This window comes from Ambystoma mexicanum, chromosome 1p, assembly GCF_040938575.1.
Source record: "Ambystoma mexicanum isolate Mex_15411 chromosome 1p, UKY_AmexF1_1, whole genome shotgun sequence".
Classification (NCBI taxonomy): domain Eukaryota; kingdom Metazoa; phylum Chordata; class Amphibia; order Caudata; family Ambystomatidae; genus Ambystoma; species Ambystoma mexicanum.
This window is the reverse complement of record NC_090921.1, coordinates 468,874,974-468,890,106: the sequence shown is the minus strand read 5'-3', so window position 1 is coordinate 468,890,106 and position 15,133 is coordinate 468,874,974. Positions and strand designations below refer to the sequence as shown.

The window sequence follows — 15,133 nt, the reverse complement described above, 5'->3', positions numbered from 1 at the left end:
TTAAAGGTGGCCAGCCAATGTTGTTGGGCCCAAGAAAGACCAAATACCAAAGATCACCCACAAGGTATGTGAATGGTCCTGTCTAGGTCAGAGACTGGTTTAAACCAACCCACACCACTATTGTGGGCACAAGCCAGGCTCAAAGCAAGTCCATGTATGCACAATGGCCATTTAAGTCTGCCTCGTTTCCCCAAGACAAAGGAATAACCCAAAAACTAAACGAAGATATCTGCAGTTAAAATATTTTAGTACCCAATGACTACCAACTGGGCTACTAATGCAGTGAATTGTCTTGCATCCCTGGTGAAGGCAAAAAATAAATTACAGGAGCCACCAGCCTACCGTTATATAAATGTACAGTGATAAATCAACAAATGCCAACATGGGGTGCTTAAAGAGCATCAATTATAGGAGTCATATGGGTTACCAAAGGACCATGAACAAAAATGTTAGCAGCAGGGAGGCCCCCATGATAGAGGACAGACCGCCTAAAAACCAAAACATTAGAAAAAAAACAAAGTTAAGTGGACTTAAAAGGAACAGCAGAACCCTCAAAAATGAAATTCTGCTCCAACAGGTACTAAATGGAATGGACACCAGAGTCTAAATCATTGTGGGAAACCAGGGAACAAAACTCCAAAAAGGCAACATTACAAATTGGGCACACTACAATGACATTAATGGGGCATAGTAGAGCAAATCCCAGTGGAAAGAATCAAAGTGGGGTACCAGGCAAGCAGGATAATATAAGGTGTGCGGGAAACCAACAACCCATGTTGTTGAGGTACTGTGCAAATATTAAAGCAAAATCCTAAGTTACAAATAGGGGAAAACATGAACCATTTGAATGGTAACAATGCCAAAGGATCCATGTAAACTAAACTAATTACCTGAGAATGGTTGAGGTCAGGCAGTCCTTGTGCTGTAAAACGTTTTGGCAACTGGCATTTAATAATTACATCCTCTACCTCATGGCCCAACAATTTGTGGTAAATATAGCCAGATACAGACGTCTCGTCCACTGCAAAGGTTTTCAGCGCACTCTGCATTCTACAACAAAGAAAAAAAAAGATGAAAAATTCTAATGTTGATTTAAAACATTAAATACCTTTTACACAATGTTATTCGAGTGTTACCCAGGGGTTTTTCAAATTCCTGAAGGATTGTAAATAACTCCTTGGAGACTGTTCGGCAGAGTTTGCATGCAGTACCCTCTGGGACCACTACACACAACTAGGACTACAAGTGTAAACAAAACCACACAGTTTTTAGTAGCGAGCCGAGCAGCCAGGCTCATCTCAAGAGGGAGTGTGAGCTTGTAACTGTGTTACACAGAGGTCTACAATGACAAGTATTCAAAAATTTGGACTCAAGGTTTCTTGGTAAAAACCACTTCTTAATTTATTACACAATTTGTAAAACATTCACTAAATGAGGCAACCAATAGCACACAAAGGTTATACTACAATACTGAATACTAAGCAGTTGAGCGCCCTTCAAGTAGGAGCAAAAAGTCATAAGTTAATAAAAAACGAATATTACAGATACTCTAAAACAGTGCAAATAGTTTGATTTCACCAGAGGAGTTAATTCAATGCAATTGATAGGCCAAAGTCAATGGACTAGTGTCTTGTACAAGTAAAAACTTTCAGGTATTTCAAACGGTAAAGTCTTTGCCACGGTTCTTAGAAGTAGTTCACGGAAGAAAGGTTTGTATGTCGGGTCACAAGCTGACTAGGCCTGCAAGTTGCCAAAGTTGTACACACTTTCGCAGTGAGAGGTAAGTTCTCTCGGTCGGGATTTCACAGCACCTTATATTGAAGAAAAAGATGCAGCTGAAGACTTCTGTTCCTGCCAGCTCCTGCAGATCTTGCTGTTCCTGAGCCTCAGTCGTGGGGACAAGAGGGAAGACGTCGGGGGACTCATGCACTGCACAGGGACTGGTCATAAAGCTGGCTAATTGGCAATTATTTGATTCTGGCTTCTGTTCCTTCAAGTACACAAGCTGCTGTCCTTCCCCCTGGTTAATCCTAACCAGCTCCGAGAATGGTATCCAGGTGGCTTACGAGTTGATTGGTCCCACCAACTCAAAGGAAGAAGTCGTCCTTGAAGGGGCTTCTCTGTCGAGGTGAACTTGGCGATCGGACCTGCAGCAGGGCTCCACCGTGCAAACCAACGGTCCAGTCGTTACAGCAGCCGTCCTCTTCCAGCTGGTCTTCGGTTCTTTCGATCCAGTGGTCGACTGCCTTTCAGTCCGAGAGACTTGCCTTTTAAACAGTTTTCTCCCATTCATTCCAGCCTAGCTGCCATTCACCCAGCAGGGTGGCTGTCCTTGCCGGACAGTCGGCCAGCCAATCACGCCAGAGTGCATTCGGGTCTCCTAGGAAACTAAGCGCACTGTGCCACCAGCCATTTCGATCGGAAAGGGTAGCATTTGACTGCTACATGAGTTTCTAGACAAAGGGGATATTAGGTAAGCCCTCCAGCACTCTATAGGAAGATAGTGTGTGCTGGGTCTAGGAATTTAAGAAGACTAGTAAAGTCAATTTAACCTGACATTCTCTTGGAAACAGTAGTTCATCCCAGAGAAGGTATTTAAACCTTGGGACAGCCTAGAAAGAGTTCCCTGTGTCAATACAATGAAGGTGCTATGTAAAACACATGAAGAGATGATGCCTATGATGTTATCTAAAACTCCATAACCAAAAAGAAAAACACAGAAAACAAACAGAATGAAAAAGTTTAAAGTCCCCAAGTTCAGCAAAAGAGTTGGAGGGCTCTAACGTACAGGGAATTAGCACATTTATGAGAATTCTCCCTAACAGATGTATTTTGCCTTTTCTATTCTTGATTCAAAAGGTATCTTTTTTTGCCTGCATCACTGCCATTTTACATTCTTTTGCATCCATGCTATGTGTTAATGTATCCGCATCTGATTGCGAGTGTTTCCATGTATAAAAACCTTTCCTTTTGTATTTTCTGAGAATCTTCATTTCAGGAGAGAACCATATTACATTTCTTTGGGGCCACCTATTTAGTTTTAAGCGTGGCTAAAATATTCATGGCCTTCATTGTCTCTTGATAAGATTTAGTCAATTCAGAGGTGTACAAGTTGGCTAGGTCATTTATTAAAGGTAAAATCCAAACCAAGATTCTCTGGCTTCACCCTCCCAATAGTTCCCAGTGTGATCCAATTTTGGACACTGCTAAAGGCTTTATTTGGTTAGAACAAAGTATAGAGCAGTGGATAAAAGTAGTCGGACTATGGACATGGCATAATCCTGGGTTTGCGTAGTGAGATATTATATGTCGCAATACAGTCCAATATATTGCCCTTTAAATGGATAGCTTCTTCAATACATTGGAAGAATCCCACGCTGGTTAACATGTTCTCCAGCTCTATGGCCTGTGCATCACTTTTGTAATTGTATTCGTTTATTTGAAGAGCGCTTACACACAAGTGAAGTGCTTCAAAGCAGGAGGGGGAACATGGCCTCTAAGATTCCAAAGGATTTACTCGTATTGGCTTTCCACAGGTTAAAGCTTATCAGCATAAATCTTGAGTGTTTAATCAATGGAAGTATCGAATTACCCATTTGTGTTCTAAAATCAGTCATTGCTATACGGGGCCAATATACTAGCATATTTACTGTTAATGTGGCCTCTGTTCGTACCTTTATAAGGAGGGTATCACACCGCTCTGGGCTAGTAATATCCGGTTCGCAGATATCCAAATTAGCTTTGTGATGAAAACCACACCTCCCTCAGTTTGACTGCCTATTCCTATATTGCATGGTAATTGTTATTAGGTGTAGCCAGAATCATGAATGGGCCAGCTGCATCAGAAGAAAAAGTTACTTACCCCTGGTAACGTTCTTTCGACTGGGTATTCCTCCCACGTATTCCTCATCTTTGATATCTCCAATATCCAGCTTCAGCAGCTCCGTAAAACATTTTCGGCAGAGGGTGCTGTGCGTAAATGCAGTCGACTCGATGTGCCTCAAGGGCCTCTGTCTCAAGGATGTCATCTAAGGCATATATAGCACGTGCAGTGCCTGTTGGCTTCAGTTCTGTTTTTTCATGTCATTCTCAAGTAGAACTACCCGTTTCAACGCTGATTGTACCATACTAGGCTCTGCAGGAGCAAAAGCTTCAATAACATGGGAAATTCTAATTAGCAGTAGGTTGGAAAGGCAATGAGGAATATGTGGTAGGAACATCCAGTCGAAAGAACATTACCAGGGTTAACTAACTTTCTTTGAATAGATAGTGTCCTCCCATGTATTCCTCATCTTTGATAGACTCCCAAAGCAGTGTTTGTTTTGGTGGAGGGTGCAGGAATGTTTCCATCAATGGTTTCCATGAACATACTGGAGGACAGCTTTTCCAAAGCTTCCATCATGACTTAAAGTAGAATCAAGGCAATAATGCTTAGTAAAAGTGTGTATTGTAGAGGAAGTAGCAGCCTCTCAAATCATTTTAATAGGAACACCTTTGCAGAACAGAAGAAGCAGCCATGCCCCTAGTGGAATGGGCTCTCAAACCTTCTGGAGAAGCCTTGCCTGCTAGCCTGTAACATTCGGAAATAGCTAAAATAATCCATCTGGATAAGTTCTGCTTTGTTAGCCTGCCCCAGTCTATGACCCGTATAACCTATGAATAGTTGGTCATCCAGACCACATTTTGACAAACTTGAAATGTCCAAGCTCAGAGCCCTTCGAGGATCGAGCCTTTGCAACCTCTCCTCATTGCCAGGATGAGGTGGAGGGTCGAAAGTGGATAACAATTCTTTGTCCAAAATGAAAGTCTTAAATTACCTTCAGTAGAAATGAAGGCATGACCCTCAGCACAACCTTGTCCTGATGAAAGACTGTAAAATGTGGTTTATAGGATAGAGCCTCCAACTCACTTGCTCTACAGGCTGATGTTAGTGCTACCAACAAGATGATCTTCAACGTTAGTAGCCTTAAAGGACATGAATGGAGTGGTTCAAACGGTGCACACAAGAGTTTATTGCCAGATTAAGGTCCCAAACGTGAACCTGAAAGCGAAATGGAGGGAACACAGCGATTCCCTTCAGAAATGGTATCACCAAAGATATCTAAAAATATGAAGTGTCCTCAAATAAGCGCTTGAAGGAAAGCACTGCCAAATACCCTTTAATGGTCCCAACATGGAGGCCCAGTTGGCCAAGTACAACAGAAAGGATAACACCTCTGGTGTTTCGCAAACAATTCACATTGTCCCTGCCCCAGCTGTAGAATTTGTTCCAACGACAGCATTACAAAAACTTTGTTGCTGGTCTTCTGGCCGAAAGCAAAGCTCCATTACATCATCCAGGAGGTCCCAATCTTTGTACCTCAGCCTCTCAGAAACCATGCGTGAAGGCCGAGTGTCTGGCCCTTTGGATGGAGAACCAGATCCCCCCTCTAGCAAGAGAAGGTCCTCTCCTTGGTTCCATGTGTTGAAATCCCTGCAAAAATATTGCCATATTTCTGCTGGGATATTAAGCCATGGAACCTGCGGGGGACACCCCTGTAACTCCTAGTCCCAATAAATTACTACCCCCACTAGTAATATCGCCTATGGCCTTACCGCACGACAATATATATGGCGATATTATTGGCAGGGATAATATTACCCGATACCCTCTCCTTGTAGAAGACGTATTGGAGGGCAGATGGACATGTCCAGAAGGTCCGGTAGCACGTCCTTCTGGCCCCATACGGGCCAATTAGGATCATGGATTTCCCAAACTCTCAACCTCCTGATCACATGGGGAATCGAGGGGACTGGAGGAAACGCCAGCAGGAGTGGAAACTCCCAGTCCACTACGAACTGGCCTTTTAGCGCTCCTCTTGGGGTAAATTCCCTAGAACAGTACAGTTCACATTTCCCCATTGACACTGGCCGCGAACAGATCCCCCCTTGAGGAGTTCCCCAAAGGATGAAGATCTCTTGAAGGACTTCCTGAGCTAGTTCCCACTTGTGGGAAAGTGCTCTGCCTGCTCAGAGCGTCCACCGCTGTGTTCTTCTCTCCAGCTAGGTGAACTGCTGATCGAGAGATTCCTTCTTGAATTGCCCAGAACCAGAGCTGCATTGCCTCTCTGCACAGTGGTAGTGACCCTTCACCTCCTCTCTTGTTGAGGTAGTACATGGCCACTGTTATCAGGGCATTCCTTCCCAGTACAGAGGGCAGAAAAGCCTTCAGCGCTAGTCTGATTGCTCCCAAAAATGTATGAGTAGTTTGGACTCCGATGGCGACCAACAACTGCTGATTGTTATATAGTTGGCGTGGGCTCCCCACCCCGTGTGTGAAACGTCTGCCCCTACTGTTCTCTCCAGCCATGGTTGCCAAAAAGGTTCTCCCTTCAGAGTGTTGTCCTTGCAGGCCCACCATAGGAGGTCCTGTGCGACCCTGCTTGTAACCTGAAGAAGGTCTGACATGTTCACCATTGTGTCCTGAGAGTCCACTGAAGGGATCTAGCACCAGAAAAATGCAGGATGCCATGAGGTCGAGCAACCTCAAAAAGTCTAAGGCCGGGAGACGCTGGGCACTCTGAAACTTGGAGACCATCTGCAGATTGTCTTCAGCCCTCAATTACAGTGGAAAGCACTTTCCCAAGGAACTATTCAGTACAGTCCGGATGAACTGGAGTTTTTGAGCTGGTGTCATGTGGGACTTCTTGTAATTGAAGGAGAAGCAGTCTGGAGAGTGTGGCAGGTCACTCTGAGATGATGCAGGACCTGTTTGGCAGAACATGCCTTGATCAGCCAATCATCCAAGTAGGGGTAGACTGGAATCTATAGCACCTTTCTCTAGCAGGGTCAACATTTCCTGCACAACTGATCTGGAACCCCAAGTATGGCGCCCCGATGGATGGTTCCGAGTTCTCAGAATGAAGGGCAGCCAGTAACCTTGGGCTATGGTTTCTAATATCCATGCATCCAAAGTAATGTCTAGCCATTCTTACAGATGCAGAGACAGTTTGCCATCTCTGGGGTGTCAGAGGTTTTGAGGCGGCTGAACATGTGGCTGTTGGTAAATATGCAGCAGCTTGGGCAGGCTTTGCAACCCCCCTCGTCCACCACGAGAGAATCTTCTTTAGCCACATTCACCATCCATTCCTCTCGCTCTCCCAATTGAGTAGTAGCAAAAGGATCTACCCCTCCAAGATGTTCCCATGAAGGAACAGAGGGAAGGGGGGGTCTGAACTCCAACTCTCTATATGGTGGAGGAGAGGCACAGAGGACCCCCAGCCAAGATTCCATAACGGTAGCTATGGTCGAGCAATCAAGGACTAGCTTCTCAAGAAGTGATGTGGGCTGGTTCTTAAGTATCGTGTAGTTCCCAAGCAACCACAAAGGAATGTCTACACACTACATTAGTTAAAACATAGTCTTTATATAAATAAGGTTCAAGGTTATATACACAATCACGATAATACACTTTGAGCTCTGACTAAAGGTAAATCTATACAGTTCTAGGTGGCACCAGGATTACTCAGATTCCATTAAAATGCATCAACTGTACTCAGTTCAAATTGCATACGAATCAACACAGCAAAACGATATCAACCATAGATTTAGGGGGAAGACAAGTTGGTTAGACAATTGGCAGAATACTGAGCCCCTACCACTAGGCACAGTTCCGTATGAGGATCCGCCCCACCTGGGCAACCTGTAAATGAAGATGCACTACAAGCCCAGTCCATATATTGTCAATTAAAGTCTTTTCTTCTATAGTTCTGCAACCCAAATGTATCTGGTGTTGTAGATTTCTTCGTCTGGTAATCAACGGGCCCCTCGAGTGTGCTCCCTTTCAGGCAGGAGCCACGGGTCGTCGAACTTCCGAGATGAAGAAAAAGGTGAACAGTTGTCGTTGAGGGAGCAACTTCGATCTTCGCGTTGCTTGTTGACAAAAGTTTGTGAACGTCCTGTGAAGAGGCGTGCTGTGCACCTCGGTGACAAGTGTTCACTGCCGCAAAGAGCGAGTGAAGAACTGTGGCCCAGCAAGAGCATAGAGTCGTCGTGAATGGGACGTCGTTTGATGACTATGGGTGGCGTGAAAACCACCGGCGGATTCTCCTCGGTAGTCAACGACCTTGACTTTTTCCGGCAGGACGAAAGCAGTCAAAGAGGATGAGCAAGGGAGTCCGTGGATCAAATGTTCTTAGGCAAAGGGAGCACTGTGGCTCCGGTCGGCGACGGCTGTCCGGGGCTTCTCTTTGTTCTCCTCAGCGGTTCCCTTCTCCGGTCCGCAGCCTTTTGTAGGTCTGTCTACCAGGGAGCTTTGGCAAAGATCAGCTGGTGCACAATGGTCCCTCGTAGCTCGGGAAGAGGTCTCCAAGCCAGGTCCTCTCTTGGATCAGTTCCTTGAAGGCACAGCTGATTTCAGATTAGCGATGGACAGAAGCAGCAGTTCTTCCAGTGGGCTTGAAAGTTAAGCATCAGTTTCAACTTCAGCTTCTGAACGATTTCTAGCAGCGAGAGGCCCCCAGATATACTAGTTGATCTCCCATTCACTCTGCCGGGTCACACTCTGGCAACCAATCATTCAGAAGGACATGCAGGCAGTCAGTCAGCCAGCCAATCAGGTGCATTCAGGCCATTCTACACATCCCTACACACAACACAGAATGAGGATTCAGACAAATACCAAGCCATTCAGCACTACACACTGCATTCATACCAGTTTCGGGCAGAGCTGTCTCAGTCTGTCAAACACCCGATACTAGACACCCATCAGACAGAATGCGTATTTGTCACACACTCCATTCACCCAGGTCCCACCCCACAGGTGTACCCACAACAGTCATTGGGAAGGCTCCAGCCAGTCTGGCCTAGACTCCCCCCGCAACACCATATATGGAACTTCCACCCAACAGCCACTCAGAGGGAAGGGACACAGTCAGGGCTTCCCAGGACTTCGGGAAAGGTAACAGGCAATAGAAAGCAAGATCCCACAGGGGCCATCTCGTTTCCCATCAGGAATCCACAGATACCAATGACAGTGCCTGGGCATCCCAAAATGGAGGACATTCAGGGCGCCTGTCGATTCAGCCCAGAGCTGCCACCAGCCCGTACCCTGCTCTGTGGGCCACACACACACAGGTGTCAAAAACACACTGAGTACAGGGTCGTACTCCCACCCATGGGTGCCATAAGGGTATGCCCAGGGTCTGTTCACCAAACCAAATGCAGGAAGAGCCGCACCGCCAGGAGTCCCACATTAACTCCTGCGCAGAAAACAAGTCAGAACATACATGATAAAAAGCAGCAAAGGAGAAGGATACAGCGGCCCTGTCCCTCCCATGCATTTCCAGCATCATAGTTACACTGGAATGAAAAGGCTGAGGATGCACAATAGCAGCACCCAAAGACTTGGCTGCCGCCTTCCAGGTCTGCAGCTTCTCAAGGCTTTCATCAGCCTTGCTGCCAAAAAGAGGAGACATGTCAAAAGGCATGTTAGAGTCTAGACTGCACGTCAGGTGCAAATCTGAATTACGGTGCTTGCCGCCATGGCTCCGCTGACCAGTCAGCAGAATCCAAACCCTACTGAAGAGACTCGCACATGGCTTCCTTGCCATCCTTAATGGCCAAGAAACAGTTTCTTTCCTCCCCTTCGGGAATATGCTCAGCCGCCATAGAAATGCAGTCCCATAGAGTATGTAAACTTTGCCAAGGCACATGTGGAGTTGGCTTATTTAAGAGCCATGCTCCCAGCAGAAAACACTTTTCTTGACCAGGCATACCCATTTATCATCCCTATCCAGTGGGATGGTCGGATTAAGCAGCCTGTTTCGAGGTAGCGGTTGCTGCCTGCACCACCAGACTTTCAGGGCTAGGGTGTTTCGACAAGTAGCTGCAGTCACTATTTGAACGGTATGTTCTCGTCAGTTCCTCATTTACTGCCGGACTGGACTCCAGAAGAGGGTGTCAATTTGGAAGCACCGAAGAGCAATGTGAAAGGGTAAGATAGGATCCGTTTGAGGACCTTTATCCAGGTTATCTGTAAGGTCATCCTGTTCGAAAGGGAGGACAGGTCTGCTCCATCTCAGGTATTCCACTACATTGGTCATCAACTGCCTGAATGAGGCATATGCATGCTCATCCGACTCAGGCTTTCCAAATTCCAATTTGGATGAAGTGTCCACTTCACTGGCTGTCTGCACATTTTCATGCATGTCTTTCAGTCTGGATTCCTCTATGAAACTACCAGGGACTTTTGGTGTGCCATACTGCAAACCAAAGGGTGCATCATTATCAGATGGCTGCTTGTCCTCATAAATAGAGGTCCAAGATTTAAAGAAATCCTTTCTTGGTAAAGGAGTGAAGGTTTTCTGTATCTCAGGTAAAGGAGTCTAAGGCTTTGTATATTTCAAGCCAGATGCCTGTGCAGCCGATGTCGTCGATGAAGACTTTTTCAACATCTGTGGCACCAGAGGCTTCAATGGCGCAGACGACCTCGACCTGTCTTTCCAATTATTATTATAACATTTATAAAGCTCGAACTAAGGCCCAAATGTCATCTAGGTGCTGAGGGGAGCAGCCCAAAACAGTCAATTGCCTCAGGTTAAACAAAAAAAGAAAAAGACTAGAACAGGTGAGTTTTCAGTGTGCTCCTGAAAGGAAAATATTCAAAAAGTGCTCTCAGATAGAGGGGAAGAGCATTCTACAAGCTACGGGCCAGGACTGAAAAAGAACGACCACTTAGACACTTTCAATGATATTTAGGAATCTTGAGAAGCACATCAGATTCAGAATGGAGAATTCTTACTGGATAGTACCTTTCCCGTTTCTTTTTGAGTGAGGACCGACATTGTCCAGGGCTCAGAGGACAATACAAAGAATCTTAAACTCGATCCGTGCTGCCACTGGCAGCCAATGCAAACCATAAAAGAGCAAGAGAAGGAGTCAGACTAGGTACCTTAAGCGTTAATCGCGCTGCTGAGTTCTGAAGGACTTGCAGCCACTGGATCTGGTACTTCGGCTGTCCCAAGTAGATACCATTACAGTAGATGTCAACAGTGTAATGTGATTTTCAGAGGGAAACCGGAGAAGAATTTTCCTCAAGGATTTCAATCTTCCAAAACCCTCACTACAGATGGCAGAAATCTGGGCTTCACGTGAACTATTTCGAAGAAGTTTCACTCCAAGGCTTTTTACTGAGGCACAGGATTTCTCATCGTGTCGAGGCCTCAATGGCTCTCGATGGGAATCTGACCTTCGTCCCAAGCTTGAGGTTGCGCAGTATTTGGTTCGAGGAAGCGTAGTATTTGGCTCAAGCCCTTTCCTTATTGGCTTCAGGAGCCACATGGCCTGCCTGCTTTGAGAGTTTGTGGCTCTCAAATATCTAGCATTTCTTGCCTGAGTGCTTCCCATTCGGCTGGAGTGGAGACCTTAGTGGGATAGGCTATAGTCTCTTAGGAGAGGAGTTGGTCAAGGACAAAGTAGGCGAATCATTATGCCTCTTCAACATCGACAACGATGAATGGTGAGAGCCGCTCCTTAACCTGGACCTTTTTGCCTTCTTTCGGCGAGGAGAGTCGCCTCTCGCTTCGTCAGGAGATTTCTTGGGGAATCTACATACCGCCAATTTCTCCTTACGCTCCTGAACTTTTCCAGTCATTGATTGACACTTTGAACAGGCTGAGGTCTTGTGTTCCACACCGAGACACCACCAGCATACTCAATACGGATCCGTCAGGGACATCTTGACATTGCACTCTGGACACTTTTTAAACCCGGTCTTCAGGGTAGTCAGTGTCAAAGACAGACATTTTTGGATATCAAACACATTTCTGAAGCGTGCTGTAGTTCTCGAAGCATGAGCTTACTCAGAAAAGCAGAACTGAAGCCAATGGGTGTGCTATATATGCTTTCGATGACATCCTCAAGACTGAGGCATGCAAGGGACATCAAGTCCATTGCACCCATGCACAGGGTCCACTGCCAAAATTAAATACCGAAGCAGCCAAGGCTGTATATTGGAGAAATCAAAGATGAGTTATACGTGGGAGGACAATCCATTCAAAGCCATGTTTCAGCTACTCCACATATATCATGTTCTATAATATAATCGGCCATCTCGGTGGCATGTTTAATGAGCGATCTAGTGTTAAGTAATAGAGTATCAAGTTAGTATTTTTTTTTTCCCCAGCTATATGCCTCGACTCTTTAGGTGAGCCCAAACTAAGAATCCGTTCATTGCTAACATTATCCATAAGAGTGCCAAAGCCTGTCCTCACAGGTGTGGATTCTATGACTGCCCACACTGGGAAAGCCACAACAGACCCCACAAAAATGGGCCTGCAATCTGAAGATGGACCAAGGCCCAAGAGGAAGCAGCAGCAGACTAAGAGGAACCCCGTCCAATATTATTTTATGTGAAATGCAAGACTCACCTCCAAGGAATCTCTACCAATGACCAGGGAAACACCTTACAGTAGCTCGGGTAACCCCACAGGTAGGTATCCATTTTGGAAAAAAGTGCTGCAGCAGCAGGAAACAACCTGGTGAGTAGATGGCTCTTTCACACTGGTGCGGTTTGCAGTAGACCGTTCTGTAGGACTTGAACCATTGGTCAATGAAGGCCTCAGAAATCCAATAAACAAAAGTACTTCCCCTGGGCCACAATCTTAAAAGTCGGGAGTGCACCAAACAGTGAGAAAGGTATATAGAACCTGTGGGCAACCAATCCCATCAGCAGTATCAACACCATGACAGCAGCAAACAGTGCCAGGAGCGAGACAACAAATGATAACGATCGGAAGTCCCAAACTGAAGATCAGACAGGTAGATGAGACAGACGTCAGCAACCTTTGGAACTTTTGTAGCAAACCACAGCCAAATAGATTATTCTGACAAACACCAGAGTGTGGCAGCTGTAAAATGGCCCAGAAACGGTTTTGGCGTAAAGGGCTCGACCTGGCAGATGTGGGTAGACTGTAGAAGACTTCAGGGTACTTGACATCCAGAAGCAAAAAATTAAACACTATACACAGCCGTAGTTAATTATTTTTTTTATAACGCACCTAATACTGTACCAGAGTTTGGTTTCTACTAAGCGTGGTTCCGTGGTTCCGGGATTCGAACCTCTGTTGCATTGCGGGGTCTTGCTTCCAAGACCAGCACGCTGCACCTGTGCTATCCTCCGTTCACTGGTATGACCAGTTAAGTATCAAACATTGGCAATAATGGAATTGAAATTCTCCAGCATGTCAACAGAACTGCTTCCTCATTCCAGAAGGAAACAAGAGGCAGGGAAGAACCTAAACACCCCTGCATAAGAGGATAGACCTCCAGGCCAGGAAAATGAAACATTAAAAAAGGGCTGGGGGGTCAGATGACAAACCATACTGTCACTGGGATTGCCACTCACCCAAAGCCACTCAAACAGGAAGTGAGGGGGATTGTCAGGGAGCTATACAGGACTAAATCAGTTAGGACCAATATGGAGGATGCCATTGTGGCCTCACAAAGCTGCGACGACTCGAGAGAATGTGTCCTTTCTCCCCAATGGGGAGCCCCCCACTTTGAAGGTAGGGAATTCAGCCGCTCTGCAACACCCTCCCCCGAGGGGTTGAGGCAAGTGGGACCTCACCGGGAGAAGGAGGCAAGGGAGTCAAAGGGACAAGAACTCCCGTTCCTGTGAGGAACTCCCTAAAGGACACCTCGAAATGGCCTACTTCGGCATATCAGACCCACGAAGAACTATGCTATAAAACGACTTGCGTCAAGAAAGAACTACCATGCAATATTGTCAAAAAGACGGTCAACCTCCCACCAGGCGCTGCACCCGAGAGGGGAGGAGACTCTGCAAACAGCAAAGCCTGCGAGTTTTGAAACTGCTAGAGTGCCGAAAGTAGAGCGCTGGACATGCAGTGTCCTTAGAGAACGAAAGAGAAGAACAAGTTACTTACCAACTGTAACTTTCTTTCGACTGGATGTTCCTCCCACGTATTCATCTTTGATAAATCCACTTCCAGCTTGCTGGCCTCGGAAACAATTTTCCACAGTAGAGGGCGCTGCGTGTCGACATCCCTCGAAGGCCTCTATCGGCGCTGACGTCACCATGGGTATAAATAGTCTCTTGCAGCGTCCGTTGCTCAGTTCCGTTTTGAGGTGCCGTGTTTGCCTTGTATGAGATGGTTAATACCCCTGAAGGAATGTAGGGTGCAACTACAAGGGAAGTTTTACTGCGTGGAAGGATGGGAGGGGTGATAAGGAATGCGTGGGAGGAACATCCACTCGAAAGAACATTACAGTTGTTAAGTAACTTGTCATTCGAATGGATTGTGTCCTCCCACGTATTCTTATCTTTGATAGACTCCCAAAGCAGTAATGTGTATAGGAGGCGGGTGTAAAACGAAATTATTTTTTAAAACTGCACAGAGTGCAACACAGTTTTCCCAAATTTAGTCTGTCTAGTGGGGGAACAGAACTGTAGAATTTGGTGAACGTATGTGCAGACGACCATGTGGCAGCTGCACATATGTCTTTAATTGGAACTCCTCTTTGGAGAGCTGACAAGGCCGCGAAACCCCTGGTTGAATGAGCGCAGAGGTCTTGAGGAGGCTCTTTTCCTGCCAATTTATAGAACTCTACGATAGTATTATCCATCTTGAGATGGTTTGTTTCGCAATAGGTAAACTTACTTTACGTCCGGCATACCCCACAAACAACTGATCTGCTTGTCTAATCCTTGCAAGTCTGTTAACGTAAAAACTCGAGGCACGCCTTGGATCCAGCCTGTGCAATCTCTCTTCCTGTTTCCTTGATGAGGAGGATAAAATGAAGGCAAAGAAGTTGCGTGTGATATGGAATTCTGAAACCACCTTTGGGAGGAAATTTGGCTTCACTTGAACTACCTTATCTTTATGAAAAACTGTACAAGGAGGTTTGCAAGATAAATCTTGTAATTCGCTCACTCTTCTAGCAGAAGTTAAAGCCACTAGGAACACTGTTTTTAGAGTGAGAAACCTCAATGGACAGGAATAAAGAGGCTCAAATAGAGTACCCATTAGAAATTTTAAGACTAGGTTTAAATCCCACAGGGGAACTTGAAAAGGAGTTGGGGGAAGAGTCAGTCAATCAATCCTTTCAGAAATTGAATGACTATGGGCAACTT

The 15,133-nt window shown here is 45.8% G+C and overlaps 1 protein-coding gene across 3 annotated transcripts in view; it reads right to left on the bottom strand.

Annotated features, from left to right (window-relative positions):
- UPF1 (UPF1 RNA helicase and ATPase) overlaps nt 1-15,133 on the bottom strand; it is a 1,138,135-nt gene that overhangs the window by 812,569 nt on the left and 310,433 nt on the right. For all 3 annotated transcript variants that reach the window (XM_069649320.1, XM_069649322.1, XM_069649321.1), the window contains exon 10: nt 891-1,050. In XM_069649320.1, coding sequence (XP_069505421.1) covers nt 891-1,050 — 160 coding nt within the window. The remainder of the gene's footprint in view (nt 1-890; nt 1,051-15,133) is intronic.